Here is a 27810-nt window from a genome sequence, read left to right as displayed (position 1 = left end):
CTGTGCGCACTGCCTTGGTTCAAATGATCAGTCCTCTGGTGAGTGAGGGGGATGAAGGCCATCAAAGATGAGTGCCAATGAAGCCAGGTGTATCGTGTAACGGGAATGTTCTTCCTTATCAGGATAGGATATAGTGAGTGCTATCCGCTTTCAAGCCAAATCGTCTTGAGTGGAAAGAGGCAGGAAAGAACATGGTTACATGATGGAGAAGAGTCAGGCAGGGAGAGGTTGATCATAACTTTACAGTCGCAACACTGACAGCTAAGCATGAGCTTCCTCCCCAGGGCAGTGTAAGTAAAACCCAGTAGACTGAAGTTTCCAATCCTCTGGAACTTGGGTAACCACAGATGGAGGACCCCCTTGTTGTGGCTCACACCAGGAAGAAACACTAAAGGGAGCACTAGGCTCCTTCCTGTGGCTGGCCTGTGCTGCTGCTCTTGTTCACATCCCACACACCCGCTCCCCATGCACACACGTGTGGACGGTACATTCAAGCTCAAGGTTTTATTTTAAAATTGTTGCAGATGCCTCTCCACAGCATGCATCACACTTTCCTTCACACTTGAAGGGCAAAATCCTTAAAAGTTCACCACATTTGGGTGTTATTTTAGCACCAGCTCTTGTTCTTCTATAAGAAGTATCTCTCTGACTTTAGGCAGAAATGTCAATGCATGTTATTTCCATTGTATAAATTCCACCTACAAAGTGAAGCTTGACGTATCACTAAATCAGGACCATTTTGTTCTCTCACATCCTTGTTGATTTAAAATGTTTGGTCAAGATGGTCTTAAGTACTCCATGAGAATTCATGCCGAGTTCATTGCAGGGATGCCTTCTAAGGTGGTTTTTTTTAACTTTTTTTTTTAAGAGTTTCTTTCTTCTTGCTGTTTTGGCCAGCAACCTTTTTCCTATGAAAAGGAAGACATGCTGAATCAAAAATTCTACATAAATTTACTTCTATAACTGTGACTAAATATACATGTGCTAAAAGTTACTGTACTGCAAAGCATCTGAGGAGCTGGGAACAAAGATGTAGGTTTCTGCCTAGCATAAAACCTCTGTCCATATGAAAAACATTGTACACTACCACACTACTACACAGCACAAAGGACAGAGCATGTGGTAAGTACCAGACACTGCTTGCTGTTAAGTGTTGTTTGTACACGAATTTTTCAAATGAAGACAACCAGTCAGAATGGATAAAACCTGCCTGTCATCACACACTGGATTAGCAACTTGCCCAATTTACCCAAGAAAAGTTCCTATTAGAATCAGTTTTTAGGCTCTAAATCCAAATCTGCCCCTCATCACACCAGGCTAGGTCTGTAGGGCCTGAGGGAGGCCCTCTAGACAATGAGGGATTGGGTTCCAAGTTTAATGTGGAAGCTGAGCTGAAGACATGAACTGTATCTGTAATGGAGAAGGAGCATGAACTAGATCATGATGGATCTTGTTCTATGTTTAGAAAGACAGTCTTTAAATTAGAAGAAAATGGAAAGAAAGCCTTAAGTGTGTGGCTGATACCACAGACTTAACCAGCACTCAAAAGGCTTCTTGTAGCTGAGTTTTAGTAAACCCAAAAGACTGCTATAAACACAAAACATTTAAAGTGTAATTACTCAATAGTGTTTAATCTAAATAATAATAATAATAATAATAATAATAATAATAATAATAATAATAATAATAATGCATCCTATTAAATTCAATTGTCTCCATGTTATGCTCCATCTGACTTTCAGGGTCAAGAAAAGCCTCCACCGGCTTCTACTCAGTGCCCAAGAGAAGTGCACCTGTTATCTTAGCTCTCCTAAGAAGCAGGACTCCAACAGGTGCCTAACAGCCCTCATCGTACTCCAAACTACCTGCCACACAAAAACTACACACACACGCACACACACACACTGAGAGATTCTATTAGAGCACATGCTATTCTAGTACTGGGAAATTTGTGAAAAGTATCACCTTCTTTAATTAGGGTAATGGAGTTCAGAATATTCTGGCAACCCCCTACCAAAACATGTAGCTTCTTAGCACTAATAGATAAAACATACCTGTGTGTATTCTATAAGACCTATGCTAAGTATTCACCACCCCTCCAAGAAAACCCTAAGCTAAGTAGTAATTTTTGAGGGATATAGTGCACTTTAGCGTAAGCCTAAGATCATATGAAATCCTGTCCAGGAGACAGAAGCTTCAAGAAAGGTTTGATCATCATCTGTCAGTGATCCTAACTACTGGCTTCAGCAGCTTGGCCTAATGCAGACAGTGCAGAGTATGAGTTACAATTCTAATTCACAGCAAACTTTACTTTCAAAAATGGTGGGAAACTCAGATGATTAATATATATCAATACTGAAAATTTTCAACAGTAAAATATGCAAATTCCCAAATCAAAGGCATCCTGAGACACATTCTTACCATCTCCTATAATTCATTATCTATGCATTCATTTTACTTCTAAAAATGTTTTGTAAGAAAAAGCAATGCCTACTAATTATGTAGTAATTTTCTTACCATATAGGTACTTACTGTTTAGCTTGCTCTAAGAAATATTTCGGAGTTGTACTAATGCTCTCTCTTTCCAATGGCTTCTTAATCATTTTTTTCTTTTGTTTGCTGGAAGTTGAGAAGTGAGAGAGGAAATAAACACAAGTTCATTTAGATGCTAAAGCTAGACGAGGCTCTACTCATTTCAACGGACCAGATCAGCTGACAGCACTTACACCTGGTTCACAAGGACACAGGAAACCAGCCTTTAAAATCACATTGGCTGTGATTAAATTCACTCTGGGACAACCTCATGTTCTATGTCAGTAAACATTAGAGAATCTGACTCCAGACAAGTAATCATGATTAATAATTCTAAGCATATTTCACTCACTGAATAGTTTTTAAGAATCCAATTTCAAAGATGAAAACGTTGAGAAGGAACTAATATATTCTGAAGTAAAATGTTTACTTAAAATGCTTTAGAAGCACATCACTGTTAGGGTTAGAGTATGTTGAAGAGGATAAAAAGCTAGAGTGTATGATAGTCTTCGAAAGACTCAACATCATGTACTTCTTACTCAACAGATGTAAGGCAGCTGCAAACTAAATGACACACAGATGCCAGGTAAAATGCGGTAGGGGCTCTGAGGAAGGAAATTCTGACTAAAAGACATTGTGCAAAGTGAAGTAAGTCCACAACAAAAAGACAATAATGTATGATTCAACTTATATGAGGTACCTAGAAAGTAAAACCAGAAACAGGAAACAAAACAATGGTTACCAGGACTAGGAAAGGGGGAAGACAGGAACTGCTGTTTAGTGCACACAGAAGTGCAGTCCTGCAAGAGAAGAGTCCTGCAAAACACACAGGACTGTGAATGCAGTGAATGTCACTCAGCCACACACACAGGAGACTCAACAGGCAAGGGCAGAGCGAAGGAGCACACCCAGTTGCTGCTGTCATGGAAGCCACACCATAGCCTTTACGATTTATGATGCAGACTCCTGCTCAACAAACTACTGTGCACTTTGGCCCTTCCAGCATGCATTATGTGGCACAAAATTTTTTTAGCTATGTTGGATGGCAGCAGGGAACCAAAGCTCCATGTAAGTCAACAATGAGGGTGACAGATAGATACTCTAGAGCAAGTCCTGGTAAGCCATGCCTGTAATCTCAGTACTTAGAACAGTCAAAGTAGAGAGACTGCTGTGACTTTCAAGCCAACCTAAGTAAAGAGTAAGACCCTGTCTCAAAAAACAAAGCAAACCACATAAGCCCTGAAAGTCTACAGTACACTGGGTTACTGTGCTAGGATGTTTGGTAGATTAGATGTGCTAATTTAATTTTGTTGTTGTTGTTGTTGTTTTTGGTTTTTGAGACATGGTTTCTCTGTGTAGCCTTGCCTGTTCTGGAACTCACTCTGGAGACCAGGGTGACCTCAAACTCAGAAATTCACCTCCCTCTGCCTCCTGTATGCTGAGACTATAGGCATGTGCCACTACTGCCTAGCCCACTTTCTACTTATAATACCTTCAGTTTACAATGAGCTTAGATGATCTTAAACCTGTTTTAACTCAAGAACCATTTGTATGTAAGATTTAAAAACATATGAGACTGGAAGAAGGATGGCTCAGCAGTTAAGAGCACCGACTGCTCTTTCAGAGGTCCTGAGTTCAATTCCCAGCAACCACATGGTGGGTCACAACCAACCACCTGTAATGGGATCTGATGTGTCTGAAGACAGTGACAGCATATTCATATACATTAAAAAAAAAAGACTAAAAACAGGAAAAATCTTTTCAGGCCTAGTGACACACAGGCCTGTATGATCCCAGCATTTGGATCATATGTCTGTCAATCTGAGGTCAGTCTGGGTCTACATAGTAAAACTCGGTCTCAAACAAAACAAAACAAAAAAACCAAATAAACAAAAAAACATGTAAAATTAAATAGTTCACCATTCTAGGATACATATACTTAAACTATAAACTAAATAAAGGCAAAGAGGAAGAAACAAAATCAACAAAAAGCAAGAATGTGTAAAGACAAAGAAAAGGCTCTGAGTAAGTTTAAATGCATACCTTAGTAGTTTCTGGAAACCTTTTATGTATTCAGGCACAGGACAACCAGCCTGCTGGATAACATTAGCAACACTGAAAAAGAAACCCACGAAACAGGAATATCTCATTAATGTACAAAATTAGTCATGTGCACAATTCTCTGTACAACACAAGAGCTACTAAAACTACTCGAGTATTCCACAACAGTCTTCTCAGAGAGTACCAATTTTTGTTAAGTGCACCCATACTAGATTCCTGAGAGAAGCATTCACTGGACTGAAATCAATATATGGATGAGTAACTTTAGGTGGCAGCTATTTCTAATCCTCAGTGAAGCTAGAGGTAAGTCTCAATTTATTAAGTGACAGTTATTATTAAGGGCTGGACTGAAAGATTTCTACGTATTATTACCTATTCAGTCCTCACAATGACTTAAGATGGGAAATCCTACAAACCTCATCTCACAGATGAAAAACTAATCGTTATGGCTCACTGATGTTGGAGTCATTGGTCACATTCTCGTGGTTATTAAGCCCTTAGAGCCATCGAGGCTCTTACAACACACCTCTCCATACAGACAGGTGAAAGTCTGCTTAAAGCAAGACAGAGCTTGTGTGACGAAATGGAAGCTTTGAAGGTACATGTATAGAATGTAGGTGCCATCAGATCCTTCAGTCCAAAATTACTGTAGGCAGCCAGAATCGAGAACCCTGCACCTTTATAGCTGAGATTGGTGTCACAAGCCTGGAATACTAGCTCTTGGGAGACAGAGGCAGGCAGACTGTAAGCTTCAGGCCAGGCTAGGCTACACAGTGAAGCCCTGTCTCCAAAATCAGAAATCTACATAAAAATCTGTAATAATGGACGAAATTAAGACTGGGAAATCTAAAAGTATATGATATCCAGACTTCAAAGGGCTATAACTGACAAAAATAAAATGTGTCACTAAAATACTTTTTCCTCTATGGCAAGTGATTCTGGGACTAAATTTAAAACTCTATTTGGTCCAAAATAACACAGCCGGTGCACCATGGTAAAGGAGAGCGCCTCAAACTGAAAAGCCCCACAATCTTAGCAACAAGCAAAGTCACCCCATCACTCCAGGATTTGGGAGGTACAGGCTCTAAATCTGACGATAGTCCATGCTACTCAGAGACTAAATCAAGCTTGAGGTACACAGTAAGGCCACCAGCACCGCCGCCGTCCCCCCACAAATACTAAACAGCAAATAACACTGCTCCACTCTGGTGAGTTCTGTTAGTCTGAAACCTAAAATTAAATATTCTACTGTCAACACTTCCAAATGCTAATAGATCTTTCCCGATTCTTGGCCTCAACCTAATGTCAATTTACTTGGCTCTGCCACCTAAGTACTAAGATTATAGGCAGTATCACATCCAGCTCAAGGCTAAAATTTAGTTAACTAATATATCATTTGGGACATATTCATTTGTAATAATCTACTAATAAATACACACAGAAGAAGAATGAAGCAATTTTATGAACTGCAACTAAATTACCAAGTTATGTTTCCTAATTTACACGCTTCTTAAATGTTTGGATGGTGGGTGGTAGGAGTGATGCTGGAATCAAACACACCAGACAAGAGATCTAAAACCCAGCCTCTAGTTTACCTTCTTAGTAATGGTTTATCATCTTCAGTGAAAAATGTGACAGCCTTTCCCTTATTTCCTGCTCTTCCTGTTCGACCTAGAAGAAACCAGACCATGAAAATGTTTTATTTGTTTGTTTGACTGGAAACAACTCTCAAGGTTTCCATAAATGACCCGGAGGTTTGGAGTGATCTCTTAGTGGGGCAATCCCTTATTGCACAAACAAGAGGATAGAAATACAAATCCCCAGAATCCGTGTAAAAGCCAGGGCAATAAGACATGTCTGTGATCTGTGTCCCTATGTTAAGATGGGAGGTGGAGATGAGGAAAGCTCACAGGTCACTATTCTGACATATACAATGAAGGGCAAGAAAGACTTCACCTTAAACAACTGGAAAGTTGAAGACCAGCACCTGATGTCTTCCTCCAACCCCCACACCATCAGCACTCTCACACACATCATTAAATAAGAAAATGTAACCTCCCCCACACCTGAAAAGAGGTCACTGGATTTTCACAGCACCTAGAACCGAAGAGTGAGTCGAACAGGAACGGCAGAAGTGCTGAGAACGACGTAGGCAACAAGGGCATGAAAACAAAGGCTCACCTATCCTGTGGATGTATTCCACTGAGCTGGTTGGGAAATCATAATTGATGACCAGGTTTACACCTTTAAAGTCAATCCCTCTTGCAAGTAAGGCTGTACAAATAAGAACCCAGATTTTTCCTGCTCTGAAGCTGTGGACTGTGTTATCTCTCTGGTGAAAGAAGACACATTAAACGCTTTAGTACCAATCTAGAGGGCAAACAGGCAGTGCATGACGTTTGTAGTAGAGCTGACTTTCTACCTGCTGCTGTGTTCTTTCTGCATGAATGACGTCCACATTAATACCTTCATATATGAGCTCATGGAAAAGTTCTTTAGCCCTTTCAATGGACTGAACAAAAACAAGAACAGGTGGATTGAAACCCTAGGAGAAAGAAGCAAAAATCAGCACATATAGCTTGTAAGAAAGAATACAACTGAAGAAACGCCTCCACTAAGATTCGTCTGCAGGCAAGTCTGTAGTGCATTTTCTTAATGAGTGATTAATGGGCTAATCCAATGTGTGTGGTGCCATCTCTAGGCAGGTGATCCCAGGTGCTCTAAGTAGGTTGAACAATCTATCAGAGAACAAACCATTAAGCAGCATCCCTCCACTGCCTCTCCATCAGTCCTTGCCTTTATGTGCCTGTTCTGCTGCTCTGATGTCCCATAGTGATGGACTCTAATATGGAACTGTGAGCTGAAATAAACTCTTCTTCCCCGGGTTGCACTTCTTTTTTTGTCAGTGTTTTATCACAACAATATAACTTCTAAGACATACACTTCTATTGCCAGTATCTCAATCTGGCATCTTCCTCACCATCCATCCTCTACAAAGGGCTTCCACTGTCCTTGAATGATATTTCTTATCTCACTAACTCCAATAAACTTGCCTTCCTATAATAATCTATGTCCATGCTAAAACCACCACCTCTCAGTCCCAGGACTTTGATTCTGGTCATAATGTAAAAACTGTGTCTTTAATTCATTGCTTACTCCAACTTTAGAATTTTTCTGTATCTTTAGTTCTAGATGTCTCAATGTAAACAAATAAAAAATTCCCATTCCCCACCAGGATCAAGAAACACCTGAGCATCAGCTAGGAGCTCTCAGCATACTACAGTCATATCTGCTGTTGTCTTTGAGAAAATGGAAGTCCATGTCCTGGCTCCTACAGCATGCCTCTTCCAGGCCCCAAGGATGTACTTTATGTGTATGAGTGTTCTGCTTACATGTATGTACATAACCAAGTATGTGCCTGGTGCTCACAAAGGTCAGAGAGGGTGCCAGGTGCTCTGGAACTTCAGTTAAGAGATGGTTGTGATATACCAGGTGGGTGCTGGGACTTTGAACCCAGGTTCTCTGCAAGAGCTTTAAGTGCCCTTAACCACTAAGCCAACTCTCTAGCCTTTAAACTTTCTAACCAAGGCTTCTCCTCTACTTATTTTGGGATAAAAAGCAAAAGCAGACAGAGGGGATCACTCATTCCTCAGTGCCCCAGGTCATCTCTAACAAACCAGCAGAGATGAGGGAGCGAAGGACAGGCAGTTGTGGACTCAGGGCATCACCAGGAACGTCCTCTTCTCCAGCAAGGACAGAAGCCTCACCATGTACTGGATCACTAAGACTGAATCAACACTAAATACAATGCAGGATGATCAAAAAGCATGAATGACCTTTACTGGAAGTCCAAAGTACATTCCAACACACCTTTTTAACAAGTTCTCTCATGGCCAGAAGTTTTCCAGTCTCAGATCCAACAAAGAGAAGCTCCTGTTCAACAGTTTCGACTGCAGAATTCCTAAGGGAAAAAACACGTCTTTTACAAATCAAATTTTAGCTGGGCATGCTGGTGAAAGACCTGCAATCCCAGCAGCTGGGAGGGTGGTACAGGGCTCTGTGAGTTTAGGACTAGTCTGCTGGGACTAGATGTAGAAAAGCTTTATTGTCTAAAAACAAAACAAAAAACCCAAACCAGCCAGTGATGACACAGAGCTTTGGTAAAGGCTCTTGCCGTGTAAATGGGTCAGCCTGAGACTAAATCAACTTCCAAGAATTGTCCTCTGACCACCATGTGTGCACCTGTGTGACACAGCACCAACTTTCCCAAGTGTGTCCCTGCACAGGGTTCTGGGACCTACCTCAGCAGCACACTTAGTGAAAGCACCCTGTTTTGTCATCTTGCCAACCCATGCTTTTCCTTCACCTTTTTTTTTTTAAAACTAAGGTAGTGTATTTATTTAGCATAAAATGCTTATCTATCTCAAACCCTTTTCCAGTGCTGGAGAACAGAACAGAGATCTCCTGCTACATAACTGCTCTATCAACAACTACATCCCTGGTGCTTATCAAATCCATTTTTGCACCAGAATTACTTATCACGTGGCAAAGTAACAGCAGTAGGACCATGAAGTACTACTTAAACAATCAGAGAAACCAAGTAGGGGTGGCCACAGAGCTTATGGCACATTTTGTGAATGAATGAATGAGTGAATGAATGAAGGTGGGACGAATAAATAGGCAAACATGAAAATCTTCATTGTTCAATTCTGAGAAATTCTTACTCTCACCTTGAAAAGCACATTTCTTTCTTTTTTTTTTTTTTTTTTAAATGTTGCCAGTCTATTTTTTGATCCAGTTTGACAAGATCACCATGATTGGCTCCTAACTGCTATTATATGTATTCATTGATTCTCTTCAGTTCTTTGTGCCGTGTTCATAACAGTTCATACATGTGGGGCTGTATTTTGTATGCCACTTAAATGCAGCACTAAAGATTTAACTAAATGCTGACAACTGAAGACATGCCCCTTTTATTCTTCCTTTCATTCCTCGCTGCCACCATTCAGCTGTCGGTAAACTCAGGGTTCCCAACTGATGATTCTGGGGAGGTTTTCCAGTTAACATCTTCTTTGAGAGATAATCAGTAATTTTTCTTTAAAAATGTATTTTCAGTAGCTCACTGGAAACAACTGTTCATATTCTGAAGAGAGATGCAGTCTCTACATGTGCTCAGTCAGCACTTCAGACCCGTGCAATGAAGCCCAGGCCCAGGCTGGCTGGAATCTGGATGGTTTCTAGGGCCAGGGAGGATGGGTTAAAGGGAAAAGTGACAGGAAAGATGTATTTTGCATCCGTAAGCAGCTGTGGAGATTCTTTCCTGTCTCGTGACCGAATCTGTATAGTGCAGATAAATGAAACAGAGACCCTTTCTTCAAACTCATTAACGGGTGTGTACAGATTCAACACTTTGACATGATGCAGAAAAGTACACTTCTATCAGTAAAACTTCTCTCACTTGGTGTCACACTAAATGACTATCTCACTGAATTAAAACAAAACAAAAGACCCAGTCCCCCAAGAGAACAAGTGAGTGGAATAATGTGAAAGAACAAGTGTTTACCTTGCACCAATGGAAACGGAAACGACGCTGTCCAGGTTGAGCTTGCACCATTGCTCAACATCATATGCAAAAGTTGCACTGAACATTGCTCTTCTGACCTTGGGGGACGTGCAGGCCAGGAAGATGGAAGCCAGCTGGTCTCTAAACCCAGTTTTGCCATCTTCAAACAGTTTGTCCGATTCATCTACTACCAGCCACTCAACACTAATAAAGAGCAAAACAACCCATGGTTACAGAACTGGAAGATCCAGGACACTTCACGGAACTGTCAGTATACATGAAAAAAACCCAACAATGATGCTACTTTTTTTCTCACATGAGAAAAAAATGTACAAGAAAAATTAGCACAAAACATGATAAATGTAACTCACGGTTACCTCCTTTAAGTCCTCAAAGACAAGCTATATTAGCAACAACAGAGGATTCCTTCAGGATCCCTTTGCCTTTGCTAAAAGACATGAAAAGGCCTTGGGGAGTGATGTACTGTTTAGTCAAGTGTATAGTTTTCTTCCTGACCAGTTAACTCCCAGTTTTCTGCTAGATAATTCAAATTCTTATTCTCAGCAGAGCACTGACATAAGCTGGCAGACAATATGCACCAAAGGACAAGAAAAGCAACTGAGAACAAAGGAACTGGGATGGACGATACTGTCAACCCGACAGGATCCAGGATCACCAGAGACAAGCCTCTGGGCTTGTTCATGAGGATTATCTAGACCAGGTTAACTGAGGTTGGAAGACCCAAGCTACAAAGCACACTACTGGGTTGGGACTCAGACTGAATAAAAAGGAGAAAGGCAGCTAAGAGTCAACAGCCATCACTGTACTGCTTTCTAACTGTGGATGCAAGGACTCCAGACCTCAACTCCCTGCCCCAGTACCACAATGAACTATACACCTTCAAACAGCAGCCCTTCCTCCCCTCAATGTCTGTCTGCCAAATAAGCAGTCACAGTAACAAGGAAACTAGTAACATAAGCAAGTGAATTAAAGACACACTGCACCTCGTTAGGTCTATCCCTGGTGGATCCTGCTTCAACAAGTAGATCAGTCGATTTGGAGTCGTCACAAGGATATCTACAGGAAAAACAAATGGAAGAAATTGCAAAAATAAGATGAATTTCTTTGAGAACATAATTAAGCCTTCAGGATTTCAGTTAATAACCATAAGTAGGAAGGGAAGAGCTGTTAACACAAAAATCAAATTCTTGTTAGTAAGCCATATACATTTCCCCCTCCACCACAGTGTAAACCTCTCCCTCTATCTCTTTATCTCTATCTCTGCTCTCTTTATTACAATTTGAGCAGCTTCCTCAACCTTTTCGTTGCCTGCGTCTGAGTCTTGCTGTGTAGTTCAGACTCCCTCAAAGCCGTGGTCATGTTACCCTACCTGAGTGTCCGATTAGTAAAGCCAAGGCCTGCTATTATAGACACTAGGCTAGAGCTGCACCCCTTGATTACACTTGCAGCTATTTCAACTTCTAAGAGACAACAATGTATTATCCTAACCCCAGGCTGGCCTTAAAACTTCTCTGATCCTCCTGTCTCAGTGGTAAGACTGCAGGTATGTGCCACCATGCTTGGCTTGAAAAGTCTTAAATTCTCAGAGCTCAAGTTAAAAGCAAATTCTCTGGTTCCTAGAAGGGAGACAAGTAATCCAATCGTATCTGCCAAGGCATTCCCATGAAAGATTAGAAACCAGGGCATGAGGTGGGGTTCCAAACCCCTAGCATCGCTGACACGGTGAGCCACCCAACTTTCTGCAGATGACCATTTTGGGCATTGAGGGGCTTTACAGCATTTCTACTGGTTCCCATCCCAGCTGCAACAACTACAAATTTCCCTGTGGTGACTGATGGGGAGAATCATCTGGGATAGACAGATCTTTAGGGTGAAAGTCTATGTTCACTTTCCTCAGAAAGAACTAATGAAAGCAGGACACAGTAGTGGCTTACACCTTTAATCCCAGCACTTGAGGCGGAAGCAGGTGGATCTCTGAGTTCAGCCTGGCCTATAGAACAGTTCTACTGTCTAAGAACTATACAGATAAACTTGTCTCAATAAAATGAAATAATAAGGAGCTTAGAGATGTGCCTCAGTTGGTATAATATTTGCCTACCAGGCACAAAGATCTTGGTTTGATTCCTAGCACTACATAGCCTGGGTGTGGTGGTGTACGTCTGTGATCCCAGCACTTAGAAGCCTAAGCAAGAGGGTCAGAAGTTCAAGGACATTTTCAACTTCAAATAGATTTGAAGCCAGTATGAATTACCTAAAGCCCTGACTTAAACACACACACACATACTCACTCTCTCTCTCTCCTGACTTGCCCTGTAACAATTTTTATATAGCAATTGCGACCTTTATTATTTCCAAATCCCTTACATACACTAAGCAGGAAGTTCTTACCAAATCTCTTAGATGATTCAGGTCCAAATTTCTTAGCTGCTATTGCAGCTTTGTGGATCATATGTATCCTGAATCCTGTACCCTCAGATATTTTAATTAATTCTCTGTGAATCTAAAACAAAGAGGTGAGAGAACCAACGTTAAGACACTAGGCCTGGGCACACAGCTTCTTTTATGCCTTTGGTGTCCCTATTACCAACCCACAGAGGAACCTGCAGTGTGCTGCAGGGTGGTCTGCAGTGCGGAAAGACCCATGATCTTAAACCACGCCCATGAAACAAAAGCAAACTCCTTCCATCTGCTGCGGTTTTCAGAGTGAGACGTCCTACTACTGCTCAGGAGAGTGGAACTCATCAACGAGCTTTTACTTTCTCAGAAAACCGGGGCATTTTATTTTTCTTTCTTCTTTTTTCAGACAAGGTCTCGCCCGGTAGCCCTGGCCAAGAGCTCATAGAGATTCTCTAGATCCCCTGCTTCTAGAGTGCTGGGACTAAAGGCATGTGCCACACTCAGCAATAAACATATCACTGTACCCTCTCAATCTGAAAGATCTCGGGGCCTTTACTAAAGAACTGTAATTGTCAAATTGCATTTTAGAAAATTGTAGACATTTACAAGAGCAGCTCATATGTTATATTATACAAAGTACACTCTTGAGAGCTTTACCAACTTAGCAAGAAAGATATCAAGGCACACACAGATACATTCTCAAAACTCTAAGTCATACCTGGCTGGCAAGTTCTCGGGTTGGGGATATAACCAGGGCTCTAAAGCCTTTGTTTGTGGGTTGTTTCAGCTGCATTAAAATGGGAATGCTGAATGCCAACGTCTTTCCAGATCCAGTAGGAGCAGAAGCCAGAAGTTCCCGACCCTAACAACAGAAGTACAGAACAAGTTAATCAAGTTTTCAGAGCCTGGTCAGACAACATGAGCAGCCATGAAAACAAATGAAACTGAATGATATAATCCCAACTCACACTCTGCCACTTAAAACCGAATGAACTAAATCCAACTGTTCACACCCTACCCACTTCTCTAACTGCCCCCATCTATTTCTAGCACCCACTCTCACCACTATGGCCCTAACAGTGTTGGTTGGAGCACTGAGCACTGCCACTCATGTGCATTTGAATGGTAGGCACCATGGACAACAAAACCCAGAGAGAATTACAACCACTATTTCCCATTAAATTCTGTTTCCAAAGCACATTCTACCCCACTGAATCCCCTTGAGATGAATTTGTTAAATAACACAGTGAGTGAATGTTAGAATTAAACAGTGGTGACAACTTAGGTGACAAGAATATAATAATCTTCAAAGGGGGTCACTATCATTTTTAAAGCCTTAAGCTGAAAAAAAAAAATGGTCGAAATAACCTAAGGGGAAAGTAAATGTGCTTTAATAAAATCACTCAAACACACAGCATATTTCAGTATACAAAGCAAAGAAAAGAAATAATGTAATGGAGTGAAAAGAGATAATTCATATCTTTCCTCTCCTTAACTGAGGTTGATTATTTTGTAAATGGGGAGAGGGAAAAAGAGAGAAAGAGGAATGGAGAAAAGGAGGGGAAGAGAGAGAGGGAGGTAGGGAACTTTGCACTGCAAATTTGATAGTTTATTTTTGTAGACAGGGTTTCTCTGTGTAAGAGTCCTGGCTGTCCTGCACTGTGTAGAACAGGTTGGCCTCAAACTCAGAGATCCGCCTGTCTCAGCCTCTGGCAGTGCTGGGAATAAAAGTGTGTGCCACCACTACATGGCTGTATCATTGTTATTTTTCAAAGTCCTCAGAAAAATTTAGTTTACTAACATTTCATCTAATTTACACATCTATCAACAAGTGATTCAATAAGCATATTGCTAATATATTCATATAGTAGAGTGCTACTTAGTAGTAGATGTGTTATAAGTTTCAAAAACATTGAGTAAAAGATTAGAGACAATTGTACACGAATATGGCAATCAGAATACTGTTCTGTTTTAGTCCCCCCGTCACGTAGGGTAAGGAATGAATGAATGGGGCACAAGAGAATTTTCTGAGGTATACGGAAATGTACAGCTCTGTTGGAGAACAGTTGAGTTATGTGGGTTACACACTGTTCAGCTGTGCTTTATCGTATGTGAAGGCGATGTCAATAATAAAAGTATGGGAGGCAGTGGGAAGGCCAAGTTAGAATATGCGTAAGAACTTCAAAAAGCATTTGTATTTCTGTTGCAGCTTCTGGGCATTACAAACTTAACTAAGAGAGGCTAAGGCAGTAGGATCATGAATTCAAGGCTATGCACGCACACACACACACACACACACACACACACACACAAAGTACTGATAAAGGAAAGTAGCATCTACTTGCACTGAGCAGGTTTATGAGATACAAACACTTGAGACTGGCCTTCAGATCAAATGAAAGACTTAATGGGGGCCTAAAGGTGGGAGGATTTCAAGGGGTCAGGAAGAGCGTGAGAACACAGGAGGGTGTTAAGGATCCTAGATCTTCACACTCACGTGCAGCATAACTGGAATGGCTTGCATCTGAATTGGCGTGGGCACCTGGAAGCCTGCATCTAGAATATTCTGGAGCAATCGAGAATTGATTTTATATTCTTGGTCAAGTTGCTGAAATGTAGCAATTGGGTCAGGAAGATCAGTTCCTTGAACATGTATCTTGTGTTTGTTCCGAAAGAAGTTGATCTATAAATTGAGACAAAAGATCCAACATGGATATGGCTAAACAACAACCATCTTAGATACTTTCCAACAGCAGTAACAGTTCTGGCAAAAGCTATAGTGACACAAGCCCCCAGTCAACACCTACACTGAGTACATTTCATGGGAATCAAAGCCAGAAAACCCTCCCAAATGATGGGATCCACCTGTCTGCACTGTGATGTGTTTCTGTCACACTTATATAACTATAGAAACCTGTAGAAGGTACGCTCTGAAATTATGTTTCAATCTTGTTCTTAGCATACAAATGCCAGGGCTTTTTAATACTTTAAAAACAAAAAAAGCCCATGTGTTTCTTAAAACTGAATGCCAAGGGTGCTGTTTAGAGGTACTGACTGGGCAATTTGTACGTGTTCTAGTGCACCAACAGCCACAGATTGGCGTCAGGGTCACTGAAGCACAGCACTGCAGTCTCTACCAGCCAAGTGGCAAGGGCACAGGAAGCAACAGATTCATTTGTTCTTTCATGTCCTATAGACTTATCACAAATTACCTTCTTTAAGAACTTTATCTCTCCATAGATACAGTGGCTTGGGAGGTAGAGGCAGGAGAATCAAGAGATCCATGTAGGCTACAACAAAAAGAATTCTAATCCCATAATCCCTACCAGGAAAAAAATGCTTTTAAACCATAAGTTCAACACTGAAAGAAAGGGTGCCAAATTTTATACTTACCAAAAGGAGTTAAGAAATTTAAATTAAAAAATAATTTCTGTATATGAGTGTTTTTGTCCGTATGTATGTATGTATGTATGTATGTATGTATGTATGTATGTATTAGCATCACGTGTGTGCCTGATGACTGCAGAGGTCAGACACGGTATCAGATTCCCCTGGAACTGGAGTTACAGATGGTTGTGAGCTGCCTTATGGGTACTGAGAACTGAACATGGGTCCTCTGCAAGAGTAGTCAATGTTCTTAACCACTGAGCCATCTCCCCAGCCCAAGAAACTTGAAAATGTTAATTCTAGGCACACTATTACTCTTGAAACTTGAGGAGCTTAAGAACTTTATACACACACAACAAGTCTATGAACAACTGGAGCTAAACTCTTATATGATCTTACTATAAACTATAATTGAGCACTCCAGCAATGCAGATGGCTTCTGTCAGTCTTCATTACAGTAAAACCGAACAAATGTAATTAGTTTTCCATCTTAACAAAATAAATTCACAAATGGGAAGTCCAGTGAAAACTATGTACACTTTTGGGAAATGAAGGTATTTTTCGAACCTTTTCCTTTCTGAGATGTTCCAACTTTCCTGAAGTTAATTTCTTCTCTCCATTGGCTTTATCTTGAAGCTTTGCTTCTACAGAGGATGTCCACTGTATTGTACCATCGAAGTCTTCTTGAGCAGGATCTTCTATGTTTTAAAAATCAAAGGTATCAAGGGCAACAGTGTTAGGTGTGGCAAACTGGCTATACTTCACACTAAACCAGAAAAGGCATAAGCAGATCCAATGGAGAAGAGAAATGAGTGTATATAAGGCCAGGAACTGAGAGCTGTAATGTGGCAGTCAGAGAGCCCAGGTTCACTCTCTTCCTTCTGTTGGCTGTATCAGTTGTGAAAATCGAGACAACTGTATGTGTCAGACAGGAGATGGACTGAGAAGATACCGGGCAGCCAGCTTGTTCATCAAACATCGAGCTAGAAACTACTGCGATAGAGAAAGACTTCATGTGCAATAGCAGTGAAACAACCATGCTTAGGGTTGCCCACGGCACAGAGACAGCAGTTATTCCTGGATCTGTAAACCACACTGGCTCAATAGACACAGACCTGATTGTCTTAGTGACCAAATTAGCTGCTTTAATGTTTATATGGTAGAGCAAATATGTGAGAACAATCAAAAAAAATTCTATGAGTAGTGAGCAAAGATCTTCAATGATTATTTTGTTTTTTTTAATAGTCTAGTCTGGCTTTGAACTATAGGTCTTCCAGCCTCCTCCACCAGAATAATGAGATTGTAGGCAAATATTACTATGCCTGGGTTTCTAATTGATTTTTTAAAAAATGAGTATGGATGTTTTGTCTGTGTACTATATTTGTATGCTAGGTAGCCAGGGAAACAAACAAACAGAGGTATCCCAAGCCCTGAAACTGGAGTTACAGGCATTGTAAAATGCCATGTGGGTGCTGGAAATTCATGCTGATGCTCTGAAATAGCAGTCAGTACTTTTACCTGCCAAGCCATCTCTCCTGATCTTTTGTGGCATTATTAAAATAGAATTTTTAATTTCACTGAGACATAACTGACATGCAATGAAACTGCATCTATTTTAAAGTATATATCTGGATTGGCTGTAGCTCAGCAACAGGGTGCATATTTAGTTTGTATGTGGTCCTAGGTCCCCAGTACTCTGTATGTGAATGGTAATATGCCTTGGCATCTATCCGCTGCTCTGCTTTCTGTTTGTTTTTAGATGTTAGGCCACATATTTAGTTTGTATGTGGTCCTAGGTCCCCAGTACTCTGTATGTGAATGGTAATATGCCTTGTCATCTATCCGCTGCTCTGCTTTCTGTTTGTTTTTAGATGTAAGGCCACAATAAGTAAAGGGAGTGACACTGGCACAGGAACACAAGAACCAACCAACCAAACAGAAGAGTCCAAAGGTTTATGTTCCTGTTCTCTCTCTCTCTCTCTCTCTCTCTCTCTCTCTCTCTCTCTCTCCTTCCATGATTGACCCAGAACTTGCTATATAGACAAGATAGACAAGGTTAGCCAAGAATTTAGAGATCTGCCTGCCTCTGCACTAGGATTAGAAAGCATGTGCTACTATACCCACTATCCACTCTTCTCTCCCCACCCCCGTTTCTTTGGGACAGGGTTTCTCTGTGTAGCCCTGGCTGTCCTGAAACTCACTCTCTAAATAAGGTTTCCTTAAACTCAAGAGATCTGCTGCCTCTGCCTTCTGGGTGCTGTGAACAAAGGTGTGTGTCACCACCTAGCTCTATTCAGTCTTTATAACATATAGACCAGCAGGATTGAGGATTTCAATGCTGCAAAACAAAGTGACAGGTAGGAACACATAGGGGATCTTTGATTCTATGCTAATTTCCATAATATCTGACACTTACTAAACTAAGAAGAAATGGATGAATAACCTAGTACAAAAAGAATGTAAAATAGGAAGAGATTAATTTACAGAGAGAAAACTCCTTATATTTCCAGTAGATATCACAGGGAAGAATTACTTGAAAGAGAGAGAGGTGAAGGGGAGGGAGGGAAAGGGGGACGGAGAGAGACAGAGACACAAAGACATCTCCTGTAGACAGCTTGTGAAGGAGAATCACTTTAGCAGTCTAGAGTAGACTTGGTTCACACATACAGCAGAACTAATAAACCCCAATCATCACTAATCCACAATTATAATATCTAATTAAAAATAAATACATATATCACAGGCCTACAGTCTACATACACTTACTACTGAATGGCTATAACACACATCTATGGATTTCCAATTGTCCAAATTTGAGTCCTATCTCTAAATTTGTGACATTTCTTTTCTTAATAGTGGACAAAGGTTTCACCAACTTCCTTGAAGCTAGGAAGACTTTTAGAATGTAATAGCAGAAATATGGAAGCATAATAAATGTCTTCGACATAGACACTAGTCAAACCAAATACTGTATTTGCCTTACGAAGTATACAGTGTTTGACAAAGATCAAGACACTCTGTTTCTGAGTGATGCAATGTTTCTGGTAGATTATACTATAATATCTAAATCTATCTGCAAACTGAATTCTAAGTATCTGTCGGACAGATACAGTCATATAAACACACAAAGTTCACTGACATTTTTATAACACTACAACAGCAAAAGTATGGGAAAAACTAAATGCCAATCATAGATGACCTTCTAAAATCAATCTTAAGGGCTGGCAAGATGGCTCAGCAGGCAAAGATACTAAACCTCAAGCCTGACAACATGAGACTGATTCCCTGAATGTACATGATAGAAAGAGAAAATAGACTAATAGACTCCTGCAGAATGTCTTCTGACCTCCACATGTGCAACATCATATGAAAACTCGCGCGCGCGCACGCACATACACGCACATACACACGCACACACACACACACACACACACACACACACACACACACACACACCACACCACACCACACACAAATGGATAAAAACAGTGGTTTTTTTTTTTTTTAAATCAAACTTAAGTCAACTGTGGAGCATCTATACATTGTTAAAGAGAGTAAGTCAGTGAATGTCTTATTGATTCTAAGCAATTCCAAGATATCTTGGGCTTACTGTTTGGTATTTGGGGTTTGTTTTTGTTTTTAAGGGAAGGCAGTGGCGAAAGTATTGCCCTAAGTTTAAGGTCATCATGGTCTATATAGCCAGCTCCATGCCAGTCAGGAGCAAATAAGACTGTCTCAAAAGAGAGAAGGCAAGAACAGAGAGGAGAGAAGAAAGGTTCATAACAGAATGTAGATAGTATACATGCATATGAAAATAGTATATCCATCTTTTTTGAAAACAGGCATAGAACAGTGTGAATACAGTATCTCAAGAAATATAGAACTAGGGGACAGAAAATAAAATTTGAAAAAAAAATTTACTCACATCATTACATAATTTATGTATTTACTGTATAAAAAAGATATGTAGCTAAGAAATTTAATAGGCGTAACACATAAATGCTCCCACAGAGCATTTCCTATACAGGAGAGAAAGAAAAACTATGAAAAGAAAAAGAAAATTTAGAAAAGCTGAAACGAAACATCCACAAAGCATATGAAAAGATATTCAAAGCTGGATGTAGTGGCATGGGCCTTTGATCCCAGCACTCAGAGGACAGGAGAATCTCTGTGAATTTGAGGCTAGCCTAGTTTACATAGTGAGTTCCAGGAAAGCCAGGGCTACACAGAAACTCAAAACAAACAAACAAAAGCTTAACCTCATTTAATTATCAAGAAAATACAAATTTTTAAGAAGGGAGTGGGGATGATACAGCTCAGTGAGCAGACTACATGTCCAGCCTGCAGAAAGCCCTAAATTCGATTCTCCGAACAACAGAAAACCATGTGATGGCACTCCTCTAAAACTACAGCACTTGGGAGAGGAAGGCAGAATGAGCAGGTGTGCAGGGTCACTCTTATCTACAACAGGAATTAAAGGGCAGCCTAGGATACACACTTTTAAAAAATAAATAATAATAATAATATCTAAATTAAGAATTTTATTAATTAGATTGGAGAAAAAAACAAAGCAAACAAATAAAAACAGTACTAGTGGCTCATGCCTGTGACCCAGCACTTGGTTTAATGTGTTATGATTGGGGGTAGGGGTTTGTGCCATAGCATTTGTGTAGATGGCAAAGGAAAACATTGTGTAGTCACTTTTTTTTTTTTTTGAGACAGGGTTTTTTTCCCTGTGTATCCCTGGCTGCCAGACTGGCCTTGAACTCAGAGACAAGGCAGGGTTGTGGACTCAGTTCTATCCTTCTACTTTTATGTGAGTTCTGGGAATCAAACTCAGATCATTAGGCTTTTGTGGCAACATCTGAATCTGCTTTTCCATCTCCCTAGCCTCCAATCCCAGGGAGATTGGGAATCCTTGTCTCAAAAAACCCAGTAGAGGCAAAGGTGTGGGAAGTCATTCTGCGGTATCTATTCTAAGGAAGTGATGAATCTTTTAACAGAGTGCCTCCACTTTGGGATTATTGTTCTCCAGAAGGCTATGCATGACTATCATTACAGTAGCAATTACAGCCAGTAACTAGGTAGAATCCAAATGGCATCAACAAGATTTATCAGCTTACATTGTTTTGGAATTGAAAAAACATTCAGCAGAAAGCCAACACTAACCTGCAATCAGCTTCTTTCTCTTTTTCTTCTTGGGCTCCGTACTCCTTTCCAACAGGCCCCCTTCTGTTTTCTCCTCATTTTGGAGATCATGGTGTATTTGTAATGCTCCACACTCCTCTGAGACAGGCTTCTTGTTTCTGAAGAAGTCTAGTCCCTTCAGAACCTCTGAAGACTCAGAATCGAATTTTCTTTTTCCTACCTGAAATCCCAAAAGTTTTAAATAAAATTTACTGTCAGAACTGCTTCCATTCAAACATGACTAGTAATATAGAGGACATGGGTTCAATAATTCACATGTTTAATCCTTTCAAACAAGAATCTGTTGAGCTAAGTAGTGTGTTCAGGCAAATGGAATCGAAACAAAGACACTCTCTGGCCTCTTACCAGTAACAACAACAACAGCAATGGATACTTATAGACACTTACTATGTGTCAAGAATGTTTATTAGATACTAAATTATTTCATCCTCACACCAACCCTAAAGGTAAATAGCAGTAAGACAGAAGAAAAAAAATCTAGGCATCACCAAATACTTCAGCGAAAATCTCAGAAGTATTCACTAGCAGACACTGCATTTGGTCCCAGAAAACCCCGATTCAGGGTTCAAATGTAACCATAGCAGTGGAGTCAGGGCGAAGAAATACAGATATCACTCTCTATAAAGGCTGTTCTTTTACAGTAAGGTTATATTTAAAATGTTTCACAAGTAAGCCCCAACTGACTTCCTTTCATGCTCACTACTTCTCTAAGAAATCCCCGCATTTCAACACCACTCTTCTGGTTGTTTACTCTAAATGCCTTTGGTTGGAGCGATGGGGGGAAAAAAAATAAACCAAACTGCCCACTACAGTACATCTTATCTGCACATTAAGTCAAATCTGACTAGGTTACGGTGAAAGAGTGTTTTCTTAGTTCCTAAGAAGGGGCCTCGGAAAGGACTCCAACTTTGTGAGTAAAGTAAGAAGCCGGGAAACAAAAGAGTATCTGTGCCAGACTCAACTGAGTCTACCAGAGCTTAATAAATACTCATTCAAAAGTCTGGGGTAAATCTTAGGGGAAGCTGAATCCCAAGAGGGAAATGCTAGGGGGTGATCAGAGCCGGGCCTCGGGGGATCTAATGTGCCGGCTGCCCGGCTGGCAGCGGTCTCATTCTCCGGATCTCGCCCTTTCTCAGTCACTCGGTTCCCCGCGTACAGAAAGTACCTGAAATCGAGTAGCGTCTGCTGAGAACCGCTTCACATCGAACTTGGCGCCGGCTCCGAGCCGGCGAAACAGGTCGTAGGAATCCATCTTTACCCAGAAGGCCCCGCGGCTTCACCACGCCTGCGTTTACGACTTTCTCTCTGCGACTGCTTCCGGACAGGCCGTAACCGGAAGTAGCTCCAAGAGGCGGAGCCTAGCTATGACTGGTGCGAGGGAGTGTTCTAGACTTAGTGATAGTTTGGTGAGCAACACGCCAAGATTCTGCACTTTAGGTTTCAGTTTAGTAAGGACAGAGGTACTATTAAACAGTTACTGTAACTGAGGAAAATGGAAAGTGCCGTGAAGCAAATTAAAAGATGTGATGGACAGAGAAGGGGTAGAAACTACTTTAGTTAGATTGGTTAACTTCAAGCAAATGTTTGAACTGAGAAGGGGGCCACTTCCCCAAGACATGGGAACAGCATTCCAGATAAGAGGAAACCCATCTGAAGGAGGGAAAGGGTCTGAAACCTTGTTAGAACAGAAGCCAATTGCTTCTCCAGTGCCACGAAAAGAAGGAAAGACGAAAAAAGGGAGGAAGGGAGGGATGAAGGAAGAAATTAAGAAAGTCGGAGTGGCTGGAGCTAAGCTTACAGGGGCAAACAAAGCAGATCTCAAAACTATAACAAGGACCTGATGAAGAGTTTAATGTAAACTTGCTACAAAATCTACCCTATGCGCAGCACCTGGCCCAAGCACTATCCCTGATTCTGGGAGGTGCTTGCTGGTAGGAACCAGATAGGGGTGTCTCCTCAGGGGCTCTGCCAGAGTCATGCAGCTGAGCATGCTTGTAGCTAACCATCAGACTAAGCTCGGGGACCCCAGTGAGGGTGCTGGGGGTGTGTGAAGGAGCTGAATGGGGTTGCTACCTCATGGGAAGAACATTGTTGACCAGCCAAATCCTCCACAGCTCCCATGGACTAGAACACCAACCACTGAGCCACAATGAGAGGCCCATGGCTCCAGTTGCATATGCAGCGGAGAATAGCAGTGTCTGGCATCAATGTGAGAAGAGGCCTTTGGTCTAGGGAGGGCACGTTTTCCCAATGTAGGGGAATGCCAAGGCTGAGGTGGAGAGGGGGATTGGGAGCTAGTGCACCTTTGTGAAGACAAGTAAAGGGGGATGGGAAGGGGGTGGGCAAAGGGGATAACATTTCAAATGTAAATACACAGAGTATCTAATAAAAAAATTTTTAATGCTACAAAAACAAAATTTATAGAAGGGGCAACTTATCTTAGTTTATCCCATTTGATTTTTAGATTCATTCTCATTGTGTTTGAACTACTCAACTTAAAAAATTTTTGTATTAACTTTCTTCTGGAATGTAAGCCCACGAACATGAAGATCTATTTTTGTTTTACTATTATATCCCTGGTTCTGTTTGCTTTCCATTAATGTTTGATGAATGACTACATGAAAGTGCCATACATCAGTATTAGGGGTTACTTAAAGAAGGGACATAGAGCAAATAAGAGTGTAAACAGAGAGTAAATAGAAATGATGTTGCCTTTGTCTGCATTGATAACCATGCAAATGTGGATTGATTTGGGATATAGATTTTTTTTTGGAAATAGAGTTTAATGTACCTGTTGGAGTTTGTGCAGACTGAGGAAATAGGCCAAAAGATAACTAAATACTGTGCTTTGGGCTGGGCTGATGGCATGCCATCTACTGAACTAATAATAAAGGAGGAACATCCTTTTGGTGAGAACGAGACATAGATCATGGAATTGTTTCGTTTGTAGACATGAAGATCTCTAGTTGATTAACTGAAGACATCCAATTTGGTGCTTGGACCCAAGAGTCTGAATCTCAGTACTGAAAGCTGGAGAAACAAAACTGGGGACATCAACATATAAATAATACAGTGCATAGACTGAAATGGCATATGTCTATATCATTTATATAGGTATATGATATAGGAAGGAGAGAGGAGAAGTCAGTTCTAGTGAGACTTTCATACTCAAGTAGAGCAGATATGGAGTGAGCATAAGGCATCATAAAAATCTCTTCCCTGATCCCTTCTTACAGCTTACAGTGGGAACATCTTACTTTTTTAAGTATATTAATCCCCCTAAAAATGGGGAAACGGGACTTTGAGGAGACTAGAAGATGACTCAACAGGTAAAGACACCATCCTTGCAAACTTGATGATCTGACATTGACCCTGAGAACCCAAGTTAAAAAAACAAAACAAAACAAAAAACAAAACCAAAAACCAGATAAGGCTGTGAAGAAGTCTGTAGCATTTAGCTTAGCCAGGACCAAAGTTTATCCAGGTTAACACAGTGGAGGTTGTAGTATCTCCTATCCATTTATAGCACCATGGTATTGATGGTTCACTAGAGAGTTAACCTCCCAGGAGCTGAGGAAAGCCCTGTGGGTGGCCTTCCTTACTAGGACATGTTTAGCATTATACCAATGACGCAGCTCACTTCCCTCCTTCCAGAGATTTGTCTTGCTCATTCAATTTGTTCTCTATATCCTTTACTTTAAAAGCAGGGGCTTGGCAGTTGGTCTTGCAGAGATCCACCTTCGTCTGCCTCCCAAATGTTCAGATAACAGGTGCACCACCACACCTGGCCAGAGCTTCTTTTCTAATTGCACTGCACTTACAGCTCCACATTGGCCCACAAGCTTTAAAATTTCTGAAGCTGGGGCAATGTGTAATGCCTCTAAATACACCGAGTGTGAAGTCTTTTCATGTTAAGCAGTCAGAAGGTGGCATTGAATTCTCTGGAACTGGAGTTATAAGTGGTTTTGAGCCACTGTGTAAATCCTGGGACCCGAACCCAGGTCCTTCATAAGGCCAGTAAGTGCTCTTAACCACTAAGCCATCTTTCCATACCCCACATTTATTTTTTTCAGACAAGGTTTGTCTTATTGAACCCAAAGCTTCCCCAGTTGGCTGGACTTACTAGCCAATGATGAGCTTCAGGAATTCAATTGTACCCTAGACTGCCTCCCATACCCCCGTTTCTAGCGTTATGGGCACATGACACCTTGCTTTGTATATGGGTTTCCTGGTTCTGAATGAAAATCCTCGTGCTTGTGTGGCTAGTAACTTACCAACTGAGCCACCTCCCCAGCTCTGGAAATCTTACTGAGCTAGTGAAATTCGACAAAACACACAAAGATCTCTATGGATTTAGCAGTGGACCCATTTCTTTAGCTGGTGCTTTGCATTAATAGATTTGGGCAGACTGAATGAATGAAGTCAAATGGGAGCTGACTTACACCATTGCTTGCCTCAACAATGTCCAGCTGAGTCATTAAGAGAGCATTTCCTCTTGGGGAACAAACAAAACGAGACTATTTCAAAGTATGGTCAATAAAAGTGGAGAGGAAATTGAATCCTGGTTCTGTATAACTGGAATTTCTCCAAAAACTAGTATGGTGTGATTGTTGGACACACATGGCTTCTCAACTGTAGCCAGTGAGAACACAAAGTCTGTGCAACACCAAGGTGGCGGCTGCTTGGAACAGCTTGTTGTTATGAACAGAGTGACCACTCCATAGCCTGAAGGGGTGTCTTAGAATATTTTTCTTCTTGTACTCCCTAATTCTCATCCAGCAAGCTTCATCAAGAGAACATTGTTTTTACAGTGTCCACCATAGAGCACAGGGATGCAGGGATTACTTATACCATTTTTTGTGCTCAAGGAGTAGAGCCTACTAGGGTGTGGGGCTCACACAGAGTATGAAAACATTCTAGGAACAGCAGAAGAAGATTCACAGAGTGAAGGAGTTGTTATTGAGGGTTCACAGGTGATGGAATGTGCATTGTAGAACATTAGGGTGGGTTTTGTAGAGAGAATGAACTTGGCACAGCAGGCTATGGATAGTTCAGTTAGTAGATGGTTGCTTGGGATTCATAAAGCCCTATTATTAGTAATGGGATTCAGTCCCCATTATTAGGCAATGTTATAATCCTGATACAGAGGCAAAGGGTCAGAGAAGTTCAAGGTCATCTCGCTAGTGAGATAGTTAAGCATGTAAAGACACTTGCTGTCAAGTCTGATGATCTCAGTTTATTCCTGGGAACCCACATGGATGAAGAGAAGAGATTCCCACAAGCTGTCCTTTACCTCCACATGCATGCTGTGGCACAGACACATTCACAAGAAATAAAAATTTAAAAATAAATTCAAGGTCATCCTTCAGTACATAGTCAGTGGAAGGCTAGCCTGGAACCTACATGAGATGCTGTCTTAAAAAGTTATTTTTCTCCAATAGGTGTGGTGGGTAAAGGTATGAATTCATTGACTGATTGATTGGTTGATTGAAATAGAGTTTCTCTATGCAGTTCTGGCTGTTCTGAAACTCACTTTGTAGACCAGGCTGGCCTCAAACTCACAGAGATCAGACTGCCTCTGCTTCCTAAGTGCTAGGATTAAAGGCATGAGCCACCACTGCCCCATGGGGGGTAAAGGTATTTAAATAAAGCAAACAGCCACAGTGAAAAACCAGGTCTACTAGTAGTCCCAGAAAGCTGGAAGCAAGTTTGTAACAAGACTTGGAACTGGACAGGGAGGTGGGTGCTCTTCCTTGTGAAGAGCCTTATGCACACTTGGAGGTACTGAGAATATTCAGGGATGTTAAGCCAATGATAGAAACACTTCAAAAATTTACGATCACAGCAGTGCAAGGGAGGTAAGTTTAGAGTTAGTGAAACTGAAGACAGTCCTCAGGGAAAGGAGCACATCCAAAGCACATTAAGTACTGACGTGTGGCAGCGTGGGCTGTAATCCTGGCACTCAGGGTGCCAAGGCAGGAGGGTTGCTGACAGTTCAAGGACAAGTTACGCTACAGAGTAAGACCACAGCCCTCATACCGAGGTCAGAGGACAACTTTGGTGTTACTTCTTTGCCTTCCGCTTTGAGACGTGGTCTGTTTGCTGATCTGGGAGCTTCCAGAGTTTCTCCTGTCTCCACCTCCAATCTCGCTGGAGATGAGCTAGGATTGCAGATCCAGGCTACCACACCAGGCTTTACATGGGTTCTGGGGGTTTCACCGAAGCCCTCATGCTTGTACGGTAAGCACTTTACTAACTAGCCACATCCCTAGTCTTGAGTGGAGTTTCTAAGAGTGTTTTAGAGAAAGGAATAGTCGTGTATCTCCAAGGAAAATGGAGACTCCTGAACCATACCTCCAGGGCTCACTTAAAATCCAGTTTATGTAGAGGACAGGAGGCTATAAATAACAAACCCAGCAATGGTTACCATTGGTAACCATCTTCCTAATGTCCTTAGGACAGAATTCCAACAAACAGCACCTGCACCAGCGCTGACCTCATGGTGGCGCTCCAGTCTTGTTGGAATGCCTGCTCTAGAATCCACAGACACCTCCCCCCTCCCTCGAATTACATGGGCAGCTCTTATTTTCCGACGAGCCTTCCCTAGAGTTTGAGACCAACTACACAGTGTGTAGTATGAC

The 27810-nt window shown here is 41.3% G+C and overlaps 1 protein-coding gene across 1 annotated transcript; it reads right to left on the bottom strand.

The window, feature by feature from the left end:
• Positions 1-507: 507 nt before the first annotated feature.
• On the bottom strand, positions 508-22431 carry DDX52 (DExD-box helicase 52). Its single transcript, XM_080922777.1, has 15 exons — positions 22335-22431; positions 21131-21329; positions 16529-16659; positions 15072-15257; positions 13293-13436; positions 12566-12677; positions 11161-11233; positions 10157-10360; positions 8464-8554; positions 7016-7138; positions 6775-6925; positions 6189-6264; positions 4576-4647; positions 2533-2619; positions 508-908 (listed from the first exon to the last, which is right to left on the bottom strand). Exons 1-15 carry the CDS (start codon positions 22419-22421, stop codon positions 851-853), a joined length of 1794 nt encoding a protein of 597 aa, XP_080778903.1. The 5' UTR covers positions 22422-22431; the 3' UTR covers positions 508-850.
• Between the last annotated feature and the right edge of the window lie 5379 nt (positions 22432-27810).

The sequence above is a fragment of the Micromys minutus genome (assembly GCF_963924665.1).
Source record: "Micromys minutus genome assembly, chromosome: 10".
Classification (NCBI taxonomy): Eukaryota; Metazoa; Chordata; class Mammalia; order Rodentia; family Muridae; genus Micromys; species Micromys minutus.
This window is presented reverse-complemented; position numbering and strand designations above follow the sequence as displayed.